We start from the raw sequence: 18,708 nt of genomic DNA, 5'->3' as shown, positions 1-18,708 counted from the left end.
AATGTGATTTAAACCTGTGTTTGCCAGCCCATGAGAAGAGCAAGTTGTCGCAGTATTAGTATTTGATTTTTTTTTCATGTATCCTCTCCTTGACAAACCATAGGTATATGTTTGAGAGGAGATAAAACTGAGGTGGGAGGAGATGGTTGGTTTCCATAGTTGTATTCTGAATGCATTTGATGCAGACTATAGTCCACATGAAGAATGTGGGTGAAATTTCTTTTCTTTTTTTTTTTTTTTTTTAGGATAATGGACAAATGAATAAGTGGAATAAAATATAAACCATGGTAATTAGAGTTTTTGCATTTGGTAGCTTCTAACAACTGCTTAAGAGGTGTGGATCTAATATTTAAGTAACATACAATTTGCTTGACACCCAAGCTAGTGTTATCACCTGTGATTAAATTGCAAAAACAAATCTTAGATGTCACTGCTCAAATGGTTGCAATTATATTAAATTATTAGTTATTTTCACTCTATGAACAGTAAGAGTATGTACTGTAGTACCTGTTTTACTTAGGATTTGATAAAGAAAAGTTTATTTCCTTTTAATTAAGAAGAGAGCATTAATTAAGGCTATACTTAAATCAGGTGCATGGATTTGATCTATTATTCCTCCCCCTACAAAATTTAGAATAGTATGATAATAAAGTATCAAAGGTACTTTCCTCTTGTGTGTTATTATCTTCTTGTTGCTTATCTGTTACAATCATTCTCTTATTCTCTAGAAAAGAAAATTTAGTTTAGGATAGGACCTCTTGTTCATAAATTCACATCATACAAAATAAAGTTATGTCTTTCAGAAATTAGAGTCCTTGGCAGTCTGTTTGTCAGGTATTGTAGAGTGAATTTGTTTATTTGACAATAATTTATATAGAGCCTACTATTTGATAAACTGTGCTATGCTTTAGAATGACAAAGATGAAAAAATGTGGTCCCTGCCCTTAAGATATTGGTTTTTTCACAAGCATGAACATTTCAGGGAACTCCTTAAAACAAGGTAAATTATTTATTCAAATTATATTTGTCCTTCCAACTCCTTTCACATATTAACAGATTTTTTTTTTTTTTAGTGTGTTCAAAGCACTGTGTACTTTAATTGCATTATCTCTTTTAATATTTTCATGGTCTTGTGACAATCCAGGATCCTAAATGCAAAAGTATGGATCATTCTCCTGTGGAAGCTAGATGATCACTATAAAGTTTGATGTTTGGATGTCATACTTTAGGAGTTTGATGGGTTTTAAGTGGCAAGTTTAGAGGGGCAATGATTAAAAATGAAAGGATACAAAGTTCATTAGCATCAGATTGTCTTGTGTTCATATTTAAGCAAAACCACAGCTGCTTCAGTATGTTCTGTAAACTCCAAGCATGTCCTGGTTCAGAGCCTTTGGCATTTGCAGTTTGTTCTCTCAGGAGCATTCTTCTCTTAAATATCCATGTGGCTTCCATCTCCTACTATTAGCGGTCTGCCAAGAAGCCTTCCAACTGCCTGCTCTGTGTATGTTTTATAAATACCTCAGGGCACCAATTTTAATTCTGAACTCATCATTTCCCCCTCCACCCCAATTTTTTTTTTACCTCCACCTTTGTAGATTACATTGCCCTAAAGTTACTTCCTGTAGTCAGAAACCTCACATATCTGCTATTTCTTCTCACCATACACATCTAAGCAGGCATGAAGTCCTGTAGGTTCTTTCTTAACATCCTATTTATTTGTCCCTTTCTTTGTTGCTTCTGCCATAAATAAAACCATCATCTTTCAATGACACTTAATTCACTAATCCCTGGCTCTGTCTACCTTCAAGATTATACCCCTCTAATTTTTACTTTACCTTGCTATCAGAGTAAACTCTAATGTCAGTCCAGTCATACCACTCTTTTGACAAAAAGCCTTCTCATTTCTTAGATAAAGGATAAATCAAACTCCTTAATGTGGCATACAAGACTATTTAGGATTTGGCTTCTGTCTGTTTTTTATTTTATTTTTTTTTAATTTTTTTATTTTTTAAAGATTTTATTTATATATTTGGCAGATAGAGATCACAAGTAGGGAGCGAGGCAGGCAGAGAGAGAGAGGAGGAAGCAGGCTCCCTGCCAAGCAGAGAGCCCGATGCGGGGCTCGATCCCAGGACCCTGGGATCATGACCCGAGCGAAAGGCAGAGGCTTTAACCAACTGAGCCACCCAGGCGCCCCTTCTGTCTGTTTTTTAAACTCTATCCTTTTTTACCCTACTTTACTTGCTTTTTGTTTCTAGTCATACCAAATTGTTATAGTTCTCTGAGCATATCAGGCTATTATAGGCCCTGGTTTAATTTGCTTCTGCTATTTTGGCTTCTAGAATCATAAAAGCTACTATATGTTGAGTGCTTATTATCCACTGGGATAAGTACTTACCCATACATTCTCAAGTAAACTTTACCAGTATCATATGAAGATTTTGATTTTAATCAAAAATCAAAATTGCAAAAAGTGCCTGGGTGGCTCAGTTGGTTAAGGGTCTACCATTAGCTCAGGTCATGATCCTGGACTCCTGAGATGGAGCCAACATCTGGCTCCCTGCTTAGTGGGGAGTTTGCCTCTCCCTCTGCTCCTCACCCAGCTTGTGCACTTGCTCTCCACCCCACTCATCGTCTCAAATAAATTTTTTTCAAGTTGCAAAAACAGTTAGTCCCAAATTACAGATGAGGAAACTGAAACTTAGAGACATTTTGTGATGTACACAGAGTCGTATATCTAGTAATGATGGAGTTAGGATTTTATTTTATTTTTTAAAGATTTATTTATTTGTTTGAGAGAGAGAGAGAGATTGGAGGAAAGGGGCAGAGGGAGAGGAAGAGGATTCCAAGCAGACTCCCCACTAAGCATGGAACCCCAGGGTGGGGCCAGATCTCACAACCCCAAGATCATGACCTGAGCTGAAATCAAGAGTTGAATGCCTAAGCAGCTGAGCCACCCAGGCGCCCCAGAGTTGGTATTTTAATTCAGATGTCTTGGACTCTGAAGTTCATGTTTGTAACTACTACTATACACTGCTGCTGCTGTCACTGATGTCCCCTCTTACCCATCCTATTGGATACCTTCTTGTTTCAGAATTGTCATCTATAACTCGTGTCCTTTATTACTACTCCAGCTGGAATTGACCATTCCTTTTTCTGTGTTCTCATGTTGTCTGTATATAACTTTTATAGCATCTGTAATACTTTATTGCATTTATTTGATTTTCTATCGTAATTAGCAAGAGTCATGTTTTATTTATATTTGTGCTCCCAGTATATAATAGAACGTTTGGCATGTAGTAGGTGCCTAATAAATGTTGAATGAACATATCTGTAGTGCTTAATATGCTCATGTTACCTGTTAGCCTAAAATGAGTATGAGGGATTCTATATTATTTTTTGTGGAAAGGAGAGTAAGAGTATAGGAAGGCAAGGCAACCTGACCTTAATGATAGTAATAGTGGTAATATTAATAATAATAATAACTAATATTTGTTGAACAATTACCATGTGTTAAGCACTGTTGTGCAATTTTAGATATAGTATCTTGCTTACTCATCAATAACCCTGTGATATGGTTACTGCTGTCCTTATTTTATAGCTGAGGTAAATGAGGCTAAAGAGTTAAAACAAGTTAGGTAAGATCACACTATGAGAGATGAGCTGGTGTTCTAAGAGTCCTTGCTCTTAGTCATTATGCTTTCCTTTCCTTATTGGAATTAATTGGAGGTTTATGGGTGTTTGAGGCTCTTTTTAACTTATTAAAATCAAGTATTTCTTTGATTTTAATATTTTCTATTTGGGATAATGAGTAGAAGCCAGGACTCCTTTCTAACCTCAACCTTACCTATTAATTATGATAGAGAAAATATAAAGTTTATTCTTTGAACATTAAGATTTTTTTTTGGCTTTAATTGCCAGATACTTCATTCCTTGTGACTTTTCTAATGAGTATGTGAGCAGTCTTCTTTTTAAAAAACCTATTCTGGGAGGCACCTGGGTGGCTCAGTGGGTTAAGCCTCTGCCTTCCGCTCAGGTCATGATCTCAGGGTCCTGGGATCGGGCCCCGCATCAGGCTTTCTGCTCGCCAGAGCCTACTTTCCCGCGCTCTCTCTCTCTCTCTGCCTGCCTCTCTGCCTACTTGTGATCTCCCTCTCTCTGTCAAATAAATAAATAATAATCTTAAAAAAAATAAAAAACCTATTCTGGCACAAATTTTGTTGTATATGTGTGGTAAGTATACATTAGAAATAATGTCGATGTGGGTGCCAGAAATTACTAAATGAAAACATGATTTGTGTGTCTTTTTAAGAACTCTGCCAAAGAGGTGTTAGTGGGTTTGCTAATCTTGATTGCACTTAATTTTATCTAAAGAAGTGTCTTCCTGGGACACCTGGGTGGCTCAGTCGATTAAGCGTCTGCCTTTGACTCAGGTCATGATCACAAGAGTCCTGGGATTGAGTCCCACATCAGGCTCCTTCTCAGTGGGGAGCCAGCTTCTCCCTCTGCCTGCTGCTCCTCCTGCTTGTGCTCTCTCTCTCTGACAAATAAATAAATAAAATCTTTTTAAAAAATAAAAACGTTTTCCCTGAAATTTTTATTGTTTTTAAACTAAAGCATTACCATACTTGTAGTTTTCCTGCTTACTTTGTTGGTTAGTATTTGTTTTAGTTATACTCCATTGTTGAGAAGATTCACTTAATACAGTTTGGTGTGGTAAAAAGAGTATGAGCTTTGGAGTCCAAAATATATGGCTTCAGATCCTGTATGGTTATGTGATATTGGGCAAGTCACATAACTTTTCTGAGTTTCAGTTACTTAAAATTAAAGTCATCTAATATACTTCATCAAGCAGTTAAGATGACTGAATTGGGGGGCACCTGGGTGGCCCAGTCAGTTACACTTCCAACTCTTGGTTTCTGCTCAGGTCGTGATCTCAGGGTTGTGAGATTGAGCCCCAAATTGGGCTCTGTGCTTAAGATTCTCTCTCTCGGGGCACCTGGGTGTCTCAGTCATTAAGCGGCTGCCTTAGGCTCATGTCATGATCCCAGGGTCTTAGGATCAAACCCTGCATCGGTCTCCCTGCTTGGCAGGGAAGCCTGCTTCTCCCTCTCCCACTCCCCCTGCTTCTGTTCCCTCTCTCACTGTTTCTGTCAAATAAATAAGTAAATCTTTTTTTTTTTTTTTCAGATTTTATTTATTTACTTGATATACAGAGATCACAAGCAGGCAGAGAGGCAGGCAGAAGAGAGGAGGAAGCAGGCTCTCTGCTGAGCAGAGAGCCCGATGTGGGGCTCGATTCCAGGACCCTGGGATCATGACCTGAGCCGAACGCAGAGGCTTCAACCCACTGAGCCACCCAGGCGCCCCATAAATAAATAATCTTTTAGGAAAAAAATGATCTTCTCTCTCTCCCTCTCCCGCTCCCCTGCTCTCTCTAAAATAAATAAATCGTTTAAAAAAGATGATTGATTGGAATAATATATAGAAAATGCTGGTAAATGTGAGGCATTTTGTTAATGGTAGCCTGTTTTTTAATGCTCTTAATTCATTAGCTTTTTTATTCTAAACAGCACAGTTTTTAGGATGCCTGGGTGGCTCAGTGGGTTAAGCCTCTGCCTTTGGCTCAGGTCATGATCTCAGGGTCCTGGGATCGAGTTCTGCATCGGGCTCTCTGCTTGGCAGGGAGCCTGCTTCCTCCCCTCTCTCTCTGCCTGCCTCTCTGCCTACTTGTGATCTCGCTCTGTCAAATAAATAAATAAAATCTTTAAAAAAAAAAAAAGAAAGAGTCACGTGCTCTACCAACTCAGCCAGCCGGGCCCCCCAAGTAGCAATTACTTTTAAGAAGACCTTCCTTTTCCCCATCTTTAATTAGAAGAATAAAAAAAAAAATAGATTCTGGGGACGCCTGGGTGGCTCAGTGGGTTAAAGCCTCAGCCTTTGGCTCAGGTCATAATCCCGGGGTCCTGGGATCAAGCCCTGCATTGGGCTCTCTGCTCAGCAGAGAACCTGCTTCCGCCCCCCACCCCCCACCCCCACCCACTGCCTCCCTCTCTGCCTACTTGTGATCTCTGTCAAATAAATAAAATCTTAAAAGAAAAAATTTTTTAAATAAAAAAAAGGTTCTGTATTAAAACTATACATTAGAAATTGCGTTTCTGTAATTGAGCAAAGTGAAGTTAATTTTCTCTAGCTTTAACTTAGAATTAGGAAAAGCACACTGGTTCTCTCTTGAACTGTATGAAATTAATCAACTTCAGGAAGTCCAAGGTACCATTACTGTTTTTTGAGAAGAGGATTGTGGGTCTGAAATTAGGAATAAAATTTGCCTTGTAGAAAGAAACTTGAAAAGTTTTATGTTAAGAAATATAGCCTTTTCATTCCAGTATTCCAAGATGTTTTTGCTGATTTTATTGGGTCTTATGGTATCAGCAAAACTCATTCCTAAATTTATCATTATTTGGTCCTAAATTGCAACTATATTACTTTCTCCCTTTGAGTGCATCTTGGGGCATGTTTATGGTGACACTACTGTCAAAACTTTTGAATACTATGTTTTTTTGCAAAAAAGAATTGCTCTGTCCTTCAGTAATTATCTTTTGGAACACTGATCCATAATTTTTGCTCTTCCAAGTAGAGATCGATCATAAACCACCTACATTCTAAAATGGTATAAATGCTGATTCTGACAAAGTAGAGGGCTTACTTTGAGTGGGTAAAAGTAAGACATACTGGTCTATCGAAATATAAGCTGTACAAAAGAGAAAAGATACAGCAAATGTTTAAAAATGTTTCTGATGTTTACAATGTTTTATGTAGATTTCCATTTTAAATTATGAAATTTGAATCTCTTTTCTTTTTCAAGAGACTTCTTTAATAAATTTATTTATTTTTTAGTAATCTCTACACCCAACTTGAAGCTTGAACTCACAACCCAAAGATCAAGAGCCACACACTCCTCTGACTGAGCCAGCCAGGCGCTCCTCAAATCTGAGTCTCTTAAGGGAGCTTTATTTTTTTTTTTAAGATTTTATTTATTTATTTGACAGACAGAGATCACAAGTAGGCAGAGAGGGAGGGGAAAGCAGGCTCCCCGTCGAGCAGAGAGCCCATTGCGGGGCTCGATCCCAGGACCCTGAGATCATGACCTGAGCCAAAGGCAGAGGCTTAATCCACTGAGCCACCCAGGCACCCTGTGGGAGCTTTATTTTTGAAAGTTTGTGAGAGGAGGTAGTATAAAAGTAGTATAAAACATTTACTCTTCTCATAGGTCCGGTTGGAATTCATGGGAGTGATGATGATTCTTAAAGTTTGGCAGACACAAAATTTGTGGCTACTAATATTTTAGTCCCCAGCTCAAAATATGAATTTATTTAACATGTTTAAAATTAAAGTTTCATAATTCATTGTTAGATTAAAAGGTGTTCTGTATAAATGTATTTTCAACTTACATTTGAGAGCTTGGTAGTCTATTTGCTTGTTGAATGAGATGACCAGATGACTGGAGAATATATAAACAAATATATATAATATACATATTTTATGCTCAAATGTTCCTTTTTTACTAACTTACTAGCAATTGCTATTTCTTGAAATATACCTTATAGAACGTAGCAGTTGGTTATTGACAAATATATAGGTGAGGTATTATTGTTTCACTCTTTTAAGACTTAAAACATTAATATTGTTAATGTTTTATTATAACACTGCTTACTTACACTTGATAGAAATTGTGTGGGGTTTTGTTGTTATTTTTTAGTGGAAATAAGTTTTGGCCAAAGCATAGCTTAGTTAATAAATGATTTTTCTAACTAGATTTTGGTCAGGTATCTGACTTTGTCTTTTAAGATGGCAGTAGTTGAGTCTGTGGTTAGTTTTCCTAATAACTGTTGTCATTCAGTTGTTCATTTCTGAAATGTCAAATGGGATAAAAAAATAGGAGAAAATGCTTGTTCCCCTTTTCCACCCTGCCCCCACTTTGTTTAAATTCTAGTTGAAGCTACTATACTTTTTTTTTTTTTATTAACATATAATGTATTCCGGTGCCTAGGTGGCTCAGTCGGTTGGGTGTCTGCTTTCGGCTCAAATCTGGATGGATCCAGCCCTGCATCTGGCTCCCCTGCATCTGGCTCCCTGTTCCCTCTCTCGCTGTCTCTCTCTCTCTCTCTGTCAAATAAATAAGTAAAATATTAAAAAAAAATAAAACATATAATGTATTATTTGTTTCAGGGTTACAGGTCTGATTCATCAGTCTTACACAAGTCACAGCACTCACTCTTGCACACACCCGCCCCAGTGTACATCGCCCAGCCACCTCATCCCTCCCAACCCCCTCCACTCTGCAACCCTGTTTGTTTCCTAAGGTTAAAAGTTCTTATGGTTTGTCTCCCTCTCTGGTTTCCTCCTTTCATTTTTCCCTCCCTTCCTCTATGATCCTCTGTCTTGTTTCTCAAATTCCTCATATCAGTGAGATCAAAATAAGTCAGAGAAAGACAATTATCATATACTCATGTCTTTTTTTTTTTTTTAAAGATTTTATTTAATTTGACAGGTCAGAAGTGGGCAGAGAGGTGGGGTGGGGGGGGCGCGCGCATGTTGAAGCAGGTTCCCTGATGAGAGAGATGGATGCTCCATCCCAGGACCCTGAGATCATGACCCAGGCCAAAAGCAGAGGCTCAACCCACTGAGCCATCCAGGTGCCCCTACTCATGTCTTTTTAAAGAAGGAAGGGTGAGGAAAGACTTTTGAGATGGAAGACATAAAGTGTTTTGCCTGTAGCATTTAGAAAAGATTACCTATAAAAGAAGAATATTTTGGGGAGGCCAGATTCCCTTTTATCTTTTTTCTTCCACCTTTTGTTTTTGTACCTAATCAAGAGATGGAAAAAAAAATCTGCAATCTTTAAGACTTAACATAAACTTTCTTGTCATTGGCAAAAACAGTACCAGTATAGGTGAATGTTTTCTGTTTGCTGCTCAGTGTAGCTGCTTGATCGAGAGTTATGTAATTATCATTGGCCAGTAAGGACATTTGTGTGATCCTTTAGCTTTATGTAAGATACTTCGGGGCTTCTATATTCATTTATATGATAAAGACTAATTTAATTAGATAGAACATTATTTTGGACTTATACATTTTCTAGATTTTTTTTTTTTTTGGACTGTATCACCAAGACTTTTATGTTACATATACAGAATTGGGCTAATTTTAGTATTTCTGTGTTGCTGTAAATGGTTTCCATGTTGGCTGGTTAAGGTAATGCTATTGCAATCTGAATTATAAAAATATGTCTTCTAACAGGTTTACCAGGTAAGATATTTATGAACTGCCATAATATATTATGAACTGCCAAATATTTCCAGAGTAATAGACATAACTGGATATTTTGTTCTTTTGTTGATTCCACATTGAGGCAGGCTTTTAAAATTTTATAGAGGGTAGGACAAAGAATTTATTAGAGTTAGTGCTTTTTGGCATATCTAATCGTATTCGGATATCTGTGTGTATAGTTATGTATAATTACAACTCATTTGTGAAATTGAGATTTTCCCACAAGTATTGTGGTTATTTAAAATTTGATCCTTTTATTATTCATTTATTTATTTTTAAGTTTTATTTAAGTAATCTCTGCTTCCCACATGGAGCTTAAACTCACGACCCTGAGATCAAGAGTTACACATTCCTCTGACTGAGGCAGCCGGGTGCTCCTAAAATTTGATCTTTTGGGTCAGAACTTAAATATAAAATGCCTAAAACTACACTTGAAAATTGATGTGATCATGACAAGAAAAAAAAATTATAACTATGAAATTGTGGATTTTAATTAAACTTTCTGTGGTGGTCATTTCACAGTGCATACATATATGAAATCATTATGTTAGTACACCTTAAACTCATGCAATGTATGTCAGTTATATCTTAATAAAACTGGAAAAATTTTTAAAAAAGAATTTAAGTGAATTCTGATGAAAATGTATCATGTGAGATTCTCAGTAAATATCATTCTTTTAGTTTCAAAGGGCACAGAAGATAAATACTGGTGAGGATCAGGACAAAAGAGTTGTAATTACACAGAATTAATATTCTAAGAATTACATTAATATTCTAAGAATTACATTCATATAGTGTTTTATTATTTTCAAATTATTTTACCTTATTTCATCATCATAGGTGTAAGATAGGTGGGGCACTGTAAGATAGGTGGGGCAAGTGTTTTCTTTATTTATTGAGGAAGAAATGGAACATCAGAAAGACAGAAAGTGACATGCTTAACGTCACACATAGTGCCTGGTGAAACTGACGCTTCAATCTAATTCTCCTGAGTTGTAGTTCAATTATTCTTTCCATTATGTCATGTTGCCTTACTGAAACTTGAATTTACATGCATTTTAAGATGTAGGAGAATTAAACTGGATAAACTGTCGTAGGAATTTTAAATTTTAGAGAGAAGTTACAAGCCCTTGTAAGGGACATACCTCTATTTTGTGTTTTTTTCCAAACTTGATTCTTCCCAAACACTTGGGAATGTGCTCCTTGGGAATATGTGATACTAATATTATTGCTATTTCTGTACTTTTTATTTCTCTCTGAGGCCTTTTGTGATAGCCATGTTGCCTTTGACTTACATCTTCTGCCACATTTCGTACTGTTGAGGTGCTTCATATAAAACAGGACTTCAGGGCGCCTGGGTGGCTCAGTAGATTAAGCCTCTGCCTTGGGCTCAGGTAAGGATCCCAGGGTCCTGGAATCGAGCTCCGCATCAGGCTCCCTGCTCAGCAGGGAATTTGCTTCTCCCTCTTTCTCTGCCCCTACCCCCTTCTTGCCCCGCTATTCAGGTGTGCACGCCTTCTCTCTCTCTGTAGTGTTCTCTCTTTCAAATAAATAAATAAAATCTTAAAAAAAAATCAGGACTTAAGTAAATACTCGGAAAGTGAATAAGTGAGAATAGAGAATCCTTAACTTGGATTTTTAAAGTGTTAACACAGTGCAAATCTGTATTTGTCTCCAAAATATGTTTAATACCACATTAAATGAATGCTTTTTATAAAATAGAAATGTTAACTTTTTTTTCTGAAGATTTTGTTTATTTTCTCTCTGTCTCAAACAAACAAATAAATAAATAAATAAAATCTTTTAAAACGGTGGGGGGTGCGCCTGGGTGGCTCAGTTGATTAAGTGGCTGCCTTCAGCTGGAGACATAATCCCCGGAGTCCTAGGATTCACCCCCACATCGGGCTCCCTGTTTGGCGGGGAGTCTGTTTCTCTCTCTGTCCTTCACTCTGCTCATGCATGTGCTTGCTCGCTCTCTCTCTGTCTTTAAAGTCTTTTCAAGATTTTACTTATTTATTTGTCAGAGAGAGCGAGAGAGAACAAGCACGGAGAGCGAAAGGGTAAGGGAGAAGCAGGCTTCCCACTGAGCAGGGAGTCCAGTGTGGGACTCTGAACCCAGGACCCTGGGATCATGACCTGAGCCGAAGGCAGATGCTTAACTGACTGAGCCACCCAGGTGTCCCAGAAATGTTAACTCTGATATACCATCTGTAATAAAAAAAATTCCAGAATTTGACATGTTGGTTTTACCTGTCCTTACAACTGGCAGGTATACTTATTTGCAAACACCTAATAATTTCTTGGGCCTGTAGGAAGATTTTTATTGTACAGGCAGTTATCTTTTCATATCATTTAACAACCGATAGGATACATTTATCTTCCAATGGATCTAGAATGGGATCTTTGTCTGTAATTACATATTAAAGAAGCTGTATTGCAGCACAGTAACATGTTTCACTATTGTTATTAGTTGTGAAGTTAAAGGTTTATTTTGTAAAATTTTAGTACTTCACTAGGTAATAAAATGTATCCTAATCATTTTAACTTTACCGTCTTTCTTAGGATGTTTATTTGGTGGCCATTATGAAACTGATGACAAACTAACCAGATATGCCAAATAATGTAGTCCAAAAACTGTGGCCCTCTGAAGTAGCATTGCCTAGTAGTTAAGAGCATAGACTTGTAGCTTTGTGGTGGGGTTTGAAAACAATCTTTGTCATTTATTAGCTGTGTGACCTTGGAGAAGTACTTAACCTTTCTGTTCCTTTTTTTCTATCTGTCTCCAAATATAAATGTATTTTTGTATTCATATGTAAATCTATGTATTTATATATTGTAGACCTATCTGGATACATAAATATATACTCAGGATTATATACATAATAGTCATGTTCATGTTACATACATACATATATATATATATATACTTTTAGCAAAATAAAGATCATACTGTTTTGAATCTTGTGATTTTCATTTCACTTTACGAATACTTTCTCATGTCACCAAATTTGCTTTAGAAACATTGTTTTTAATGACTGCATGGCAGTCCATCCTGTGAATGGACAGAATGTATTTACCAAATTACCAATTGTAGTTTTTTCCCCTCTCGTTTTTGGAATTTGAATTAATGTGCAGTGACCATCCTTGCATATTTTTGTCTTGCTTTCAGATACCTTTGTATAATTTTATTTATTTATTGTTTTATTACCATATAATTTATTATTTGCTTCAGGGGTACAGGTCTGTGAATCATCAGTCTTACACAATTCACAGCACTCACCATAGCACATACCTTCCCCAGTGTCCATAACCCAGCCACCCTGTCCCTCCCTCCCCCACCCCCCAGCAACCCTCCATTTGTTTCCTAAGATTAAGAGTCTCTTATGGTTTGTCGCCTTCCCAATCCCATCTTGTTTCATTTTTTCCTTCCCTCCCCCCCATGACCCCCCGCCCTGCCTCTCAAATCCTCATATCAGAGAGATCATATAATAATTCTTTCTCTGGCTGACTTATTTCACTTAGCATAATACCCTCCAGTTCTATCCACGTCGTTGCAAATGGCAAGATTTCGGGGTTTTTTGTTTTTTTTTTTTTTGATGGCTGCATAGTATTCAATTGTATATATATACCACATCTTCTTTATCCATTCATCTGTTGATGGACATCTAGGTTCTTTCCATAGTTTGGTTATTGTGGACATTGCTGCTATCAACATTGGGGTGCACGTGCCCCTTTGGATCACTCCATTTATATCTTTAGGGTGAATACCCAGTAGTGCGATAGCTGGGTCATAGGGTAGCTCTAGGATAGATTCCTTAAAATGGAATTACTGAATCAAAGGGCATGAGCCTTTTAAAGCATTTTGAAACACATTTCCAAATTGCTTCCCCGAAAAATTGTACATATTTTATTTGTTAAGAAAATTCATTTTAGAATTAAGTTGATTTGAAATTGATTTTCATAAGTTGCTTTTGCTTATACTATTCATTAATTTCAACAAATATGAATTCAATACCTACTGTATATGAGATATTCTTGGGCCCAGAGGACAGAGCAGTGAACAAACAGGTGTGTTTCTTAACTTCATGGAGCTTTCTTATCTATAGGGTTACAGATATTTGGCAGTGTATTAAATCTTATTTTAAGAATCAGAATTTAGTAAATTGATTAAAAGAGGAAAAATGGAGCCTTACTGACCTATCGATGCTATCTAGTCTTTTTACTATTTAGTCCTATTTAGATCTTTCCAGGGACTATGTTCTTGTACTTGTTTCATTAAAAAGAAAAAACAAAAACTGCTTTTCAAGCTCCATGCTAGGCACAGAAGGTACAGTGTTCTTCAGGAAACTGGAATCTGCTGTGTCTGAGTTACACTGTAGTCATGTCTGAAGATACGAGGCTCCTTCAAAGTCCCTTCCCACAACCCCATATTTCTACAGTAATTTATCTGCTTATACTTAAATTCAAAATCAGAAATCATATTATCTTAAATTGCAGTTATTCTACCAATATTGAGATCAGTTTCATGGCTATTACATTTTTAATTCATAAACAGGTCGAATCATTTATTTTGGACCAAGAAGATCTGGATAACCCAGTACTTAAAACAACATCAGAGATATTCTTATCGAGCACTGCAGAAGGAGCAGACTTACGTACTGTGGATCCAGAGACACAGGCACGATTAGAAGCGTTGCTGGAAGCAGCAGGTAATTTATTTCTGGTTTTCTTATTTTCATTTCTTTAAAAGTCTAGATCTCTATACAAAGCTGTATAAAATTACCCCAAAACTATGACATTATATGAAATTTGAACTCTTAAGATGTATTATGTTTTGTATTTCCTAAAGAAAATGTTCACGTTTCATATTTCAAAAATTCTTAGATGAAAGTTTTCAATGGATGATTCTAGGGCTCAGCACTGTTTTTAAGGTCTTAGATAATCAGCTTGTTATTAAGGAAAACTTAACCTTTTACCAATTACATTATAAATGTGGGAGATAAATTCATCAGATTATGAATCTTTGATCTTAACTGATCTGGGTATTCTGCATGTGATTATTTACATATTCACTTTCATCTAGGAATAACAATTATAAATTGCTATTTTTTTCTTAGAAGACATAAAAATTGGACACAAAATTAGACTGAAATATACTAAGCTTTATATCAACTTCTTGTTCTATGATAGGATAAGAGAAAAATCTGTGATAAGCATACTTTCTCACTAATATATACTCATCACTGTTTGTATTGTACAACATGCATGTTATTTGTTGTACTAGGTTTCAATTCCACTATAATGAAAGCCTTTTATCAACTAAAATTGTTTTAATTTTTTTTTTTTTTTTTTTTTTAGATTTTATTTGACAAAGATCACAAGCAGGCAGAGGCAGGTAGAGAGAGAGGAAGGGAAGTGGGCTCCCTGCTGAGCAGAGAGCCCGATGTGGGGCTTGATCTCAGAACCGTGGGATCATGACCTGAGCTGAAGGCAGAGGCTTTAACGCACTGAGCCACCCAGGTGCCCATCAACTAAAATTGTTTTAAGAAGGAAGTTTTACTTTTTCTAATTTTTGTATATTGCTTTTCTTTTTTTCTGTAAATTGCTTTTGAGATATGTTCACTTTGTATGTTACTCCTTTTAGTTACTTATCTAGCATAAATATATGTGCATATTAAATACATGTAAGAATTTATTTAAAACAATTTTTTAAAGGCTTATTTATTTATTTGTTAGAGAGAGAGAGAACACAAGCAGAGGGAGGGGTAGCGGGAGAGGAGAAGCAGACTCCCTGATGAGCAGGGAGCCCCTCTCAGGGCTTGATCCCAGGACCACATGATCATGACCTGAGCCAAAGGCAGCTGCTTAACTCATTGGGCCACCCAGGTGCCCTATATGTAAGAATTTAGTCTAGAAGAATGTGTAGGTTATCTTTGAAAATAGTGCCCAAAAATTAAAAAATAAAAGTAGTGCCTAAAAGCTTGTTAGAGTGCCATATACATAACCTTATCCTATATTAAAAACATTTAAATGCAGAAAATTCAAAAATAGGGGCACTTGGGTGGCTCAGTGGGTTAATGCCTCTGCCTTCGGCTAAGGTCATGATCCCAAGGTCCTGGGATCGAGCCCCACATCGGGCTCTCTGCTCTTCGGGGAGCCTGCTTCCTCCTCTCTCTCTCTCTCTCTCTCTCTGCCTGCCTCTCTGCCTCTTGTGATCGCTGTCTGTCAAATAAATAAATAAATAAAATCTTTGAAAAAATTCAAAATAAAAAGCTTTTTTTTTTTAAAGATTTTATTTATTCATTTGAGAGAGTGAGAGAGAGAGTGCACAAATGGGGACAGGCAGAAGGAGAGGGAAGAAGAATCTGAATAGACTCCACACTGAGTGCAGAGCTCAGTCCTGCAACTGCAAGATCATGAGCCAAAACCAAGAGTCAGACATTCAACTAACTGATCCACCCAAGTGCCTCACAGAAAGGTTTCACTTACTTATGGAGCATAAGGAATAACATGGAGGACATTAGGAGAAGGAAAGGAAAAGTAAAGGAATTGGAGGGGGAGACGAAGCATGAGAGACTGTGGACTCTCAGAAACAAACTGAGGGTTTTGGAAGGGAGGGGTTGGGATGGGTGATCCTGGTGGTGGGTATTAAGGAGGGTGCGTATTGCATGGAATACTGGGTATGGTGCACAAACAGTGAATCTTGGAACACTGAAAAAATTAAATTTAAAAAAAAAAAAGGAAGGTTTTTAAAGTATAGAAAATTTTGGGTCTCCTGGGTGGCTCAGTCTGTTAAGCATCTGAGCTCAGGTCATGATCCCAGGGTCCTGGGATGGAGCCCCACATCAAGCTCCCTGCTCAGCAGAGAGTCTGCTTCTCTCTTTGCCTGCCACTCCCCTGCTGTGCTCTCTCTCTGACAAATAAATAAAATCCTTTTTTAAAAAGTATAGAAACTTTGGTTTCTGAGTACTTTTTTTTTATTAAAAAATTTTTTTTAATTAAAAAATTTTTTAAAAATTTTATTTATTTATTTCACAGACAGAGTTCACAAGCAGGCAGAGAGACAGGCAGAGAGAGAGGAGGAAGCAGACTCCCCGAGGAGCAGAGAGCCCGATGCAGGGCTCGATCCCAGGACCCTGGGATCATGACCCGAGCCGAATGCAGAGGCTTTAACCCACTGAGCCACCCAGGCGCCCCTAATTAAAAAAATTTTTAATGTTTATTTATTTAAGTAATCTCTACACACAATGTGGGACTCAAACTCAAAATACAGAGATCAAGAGTCACATACTCTCCTGACTGAGCCAACTGGGTGCCCCCAGTTTCTGAGTACTTTAATAGACATGATATTAAAGATAAGTATGCAGAAAAATCACAACAGCCTTTTAGCACATTTCATAGTGACTGAAGAAAAACAGTATTACATTTGACCAAATAATGACTGGGATAAATAAGAGCTAAAATAAATTGAGCGTTTTTTATATCACTCTTGGAAAGACATAAATGTTAAGAATGAGCTTACTTGATGTCATCTTTTGTTATTCCTTCAACTTTGTCCTGTTATGGTAAAGTATAGGTATAATTTGTAGCAGATTGACTTTTAGTCTACCTACAGTGTCTTTTTGGAACTGATAGAAACTTAAAATTAGACACAACAGAATAAGACTGTTTAAACTGAAGCAGAACTAGTAATTTTTTAAAGAAAGGTATAAAGATCACATTCGTAATAACATTGAATGCCCCTCCCTGAGAGTCTGGATTTCCAGTGCATCTCCTACTTGTGATATAGGGATATACTGTATAAGATTTCTGAACTGGCAGTGCTATGACCACCCTCTAATTTTGGATTCTTTATTTGTTTTGCTTTGTTTTGTTTTAGCTTTGCTTTGGAACCTTGAATTATTTGACTTAGAGCAGAGAGAGAAATGTGGAGAAAAGACATCTCTCTTCTCCAAGTCTTCTCTGCTTTCCTTTTCTTCCCTAAATTAAGCTTTGTTTACAGGTAATGGTACGTTTTTACTCTCTGGTTTAGGCTCACACTTCACTCGTGTTGTGAGTATCACTCCTTAATCCCTAATTAAGGGTTTTAAACTCATTTTTCTTCTTTTCTGGGCACCTCATGATTTCTCATAAAGGGCTCTTTTCTTTCTTTCAGCATTCAGCAGGAAGGCTGCTTGAGATTCTCTCCCTTTGCCCGTCCCCCAACTCGCGCTCCCTCCTCTCTCCATCTCTGTTTCTCTCAAAAATAAATAAATAAATCTTAAAATATATCTGATAGTTTCTTTAGACAGAATATTCTATCCAACCATTATGAGTTTAAATTGTCAAAATATACAAAATTTAAATATTCAGTAGTTTCTGACACCTCCTAGAAGGTAGATAATCATTATTTTCAAGGTTTCCTTGATATTCTTAGAGAAAATTAAGAACTAAAATTATTTCAGGGGTGCCTGGCTATTGTGTTTTTCTAATGTGAATATAGGGGAGACTTTTCTAAGCATGAGACAGATTCTAAAAGTCAGCTCAGTTGGAAGAACATGTGATTCTTGATCTCAGGATTGTGAATTCGAACTCCATGTTGGGTATACAGATATTTAAGTAAGTAAACTTTAGGAAAAAAAGATTAAAGCTATTTCAAGAAGAATTTTTAAATTATTTTCTAAGTTATAATTTAAGACAATTAGAAATAACTAAAGGAATATGAAATACATTAAATAGATAATAAAACCTTCCCACTGTCAAGGTTTACATATACTTCCAGACTTTTTCCTTTGTAGCTTTAATGTATATGTTTACATATACATAGCTTTTAACATATTGAAGTAGGGTCATATTGCACATAATATAACTTCCCTTTTTTTTTTTTTTTACTTTATTATGAGCATCTTTCTATAATCCCCCTTTATTTATTTATTTATATTATTTTTTTAGAGTGGGGGAGGCAGTGGGCACAGGGAGAGGAAGAGAAAGAATCTCAGGCAGGCTCCACACCCAGCACAGAGCCCGGCATGGGGACCTGGAGATCATGACCCAAGCTGAAACCAAGAGTTGAATGCTCAACCGACTGAGCCACCCAGGCAGCCCGATCTTTCTCCTTCTTTTAAAGGATAAGATAAAATATTCTCTTGCTTAGCTGTACCATAATTTATTTTACCAGTTCCTTATTGAGAGATATTTATAGATTATTTCCTCTTTTCCAATATCACAAATATTGTTGTACTTTATATTCATATGTAGCTTTTCTTATTTGTGCATGTGTCTTCATAGGAAAAATTATTAGAAAGTGGTATCACTGTGTCAAAGCATGTTTACATCTAAAATTTTGATAACTTGTCAAATTTGCCATGACACTGCCAACTTTATACCAATATACATTCC

At 36.7% G+C, this 18,708-nt stretch overlaps 1 protein-coding gene across 4 annotated transcripts in view; it reads left to right on the top strand.

The window, feature by feature from the left end:
* ANKHD1 (ankyrin repeat and KH domain containing 1) overlaps positions 1-18,708 on the top strand; it is a 129,643-nt gene that overhangs the window by 15,571 nt on the left and 95,364 nt on the right. For all 4 annotated transcript variants that reach the window (XM_045999003.1, XM_045999005.1, XM_045999002.1 and 1 more), the window contains exon 2: positions 13,886-14,039. In XM_045999003.1, the coding sequence (XP_045854959.1) occupies positions 13,886-14,039 (154 nt within the window). The remainder of the gene's footprint in view (positions 1-13,885; positions 14,040-18,708) is intronic.

Source organism: Meles meles, chromosome 3 (genome assembly GCF_922984935.1).
Source record: "Meles meles chromosome 3, mMelMel3.1 paternal haplotype, whole genome shotgun sequence".
Classification (NCBI taxonomy): Eukaryota; Metazoa; Chordata; class Mammalia; order Carnivora; family Mustelidae; genus Meles; species Meles meles.
This window is presented reverse-complemented; position numbering and strand designations above follow the sequence as displayed.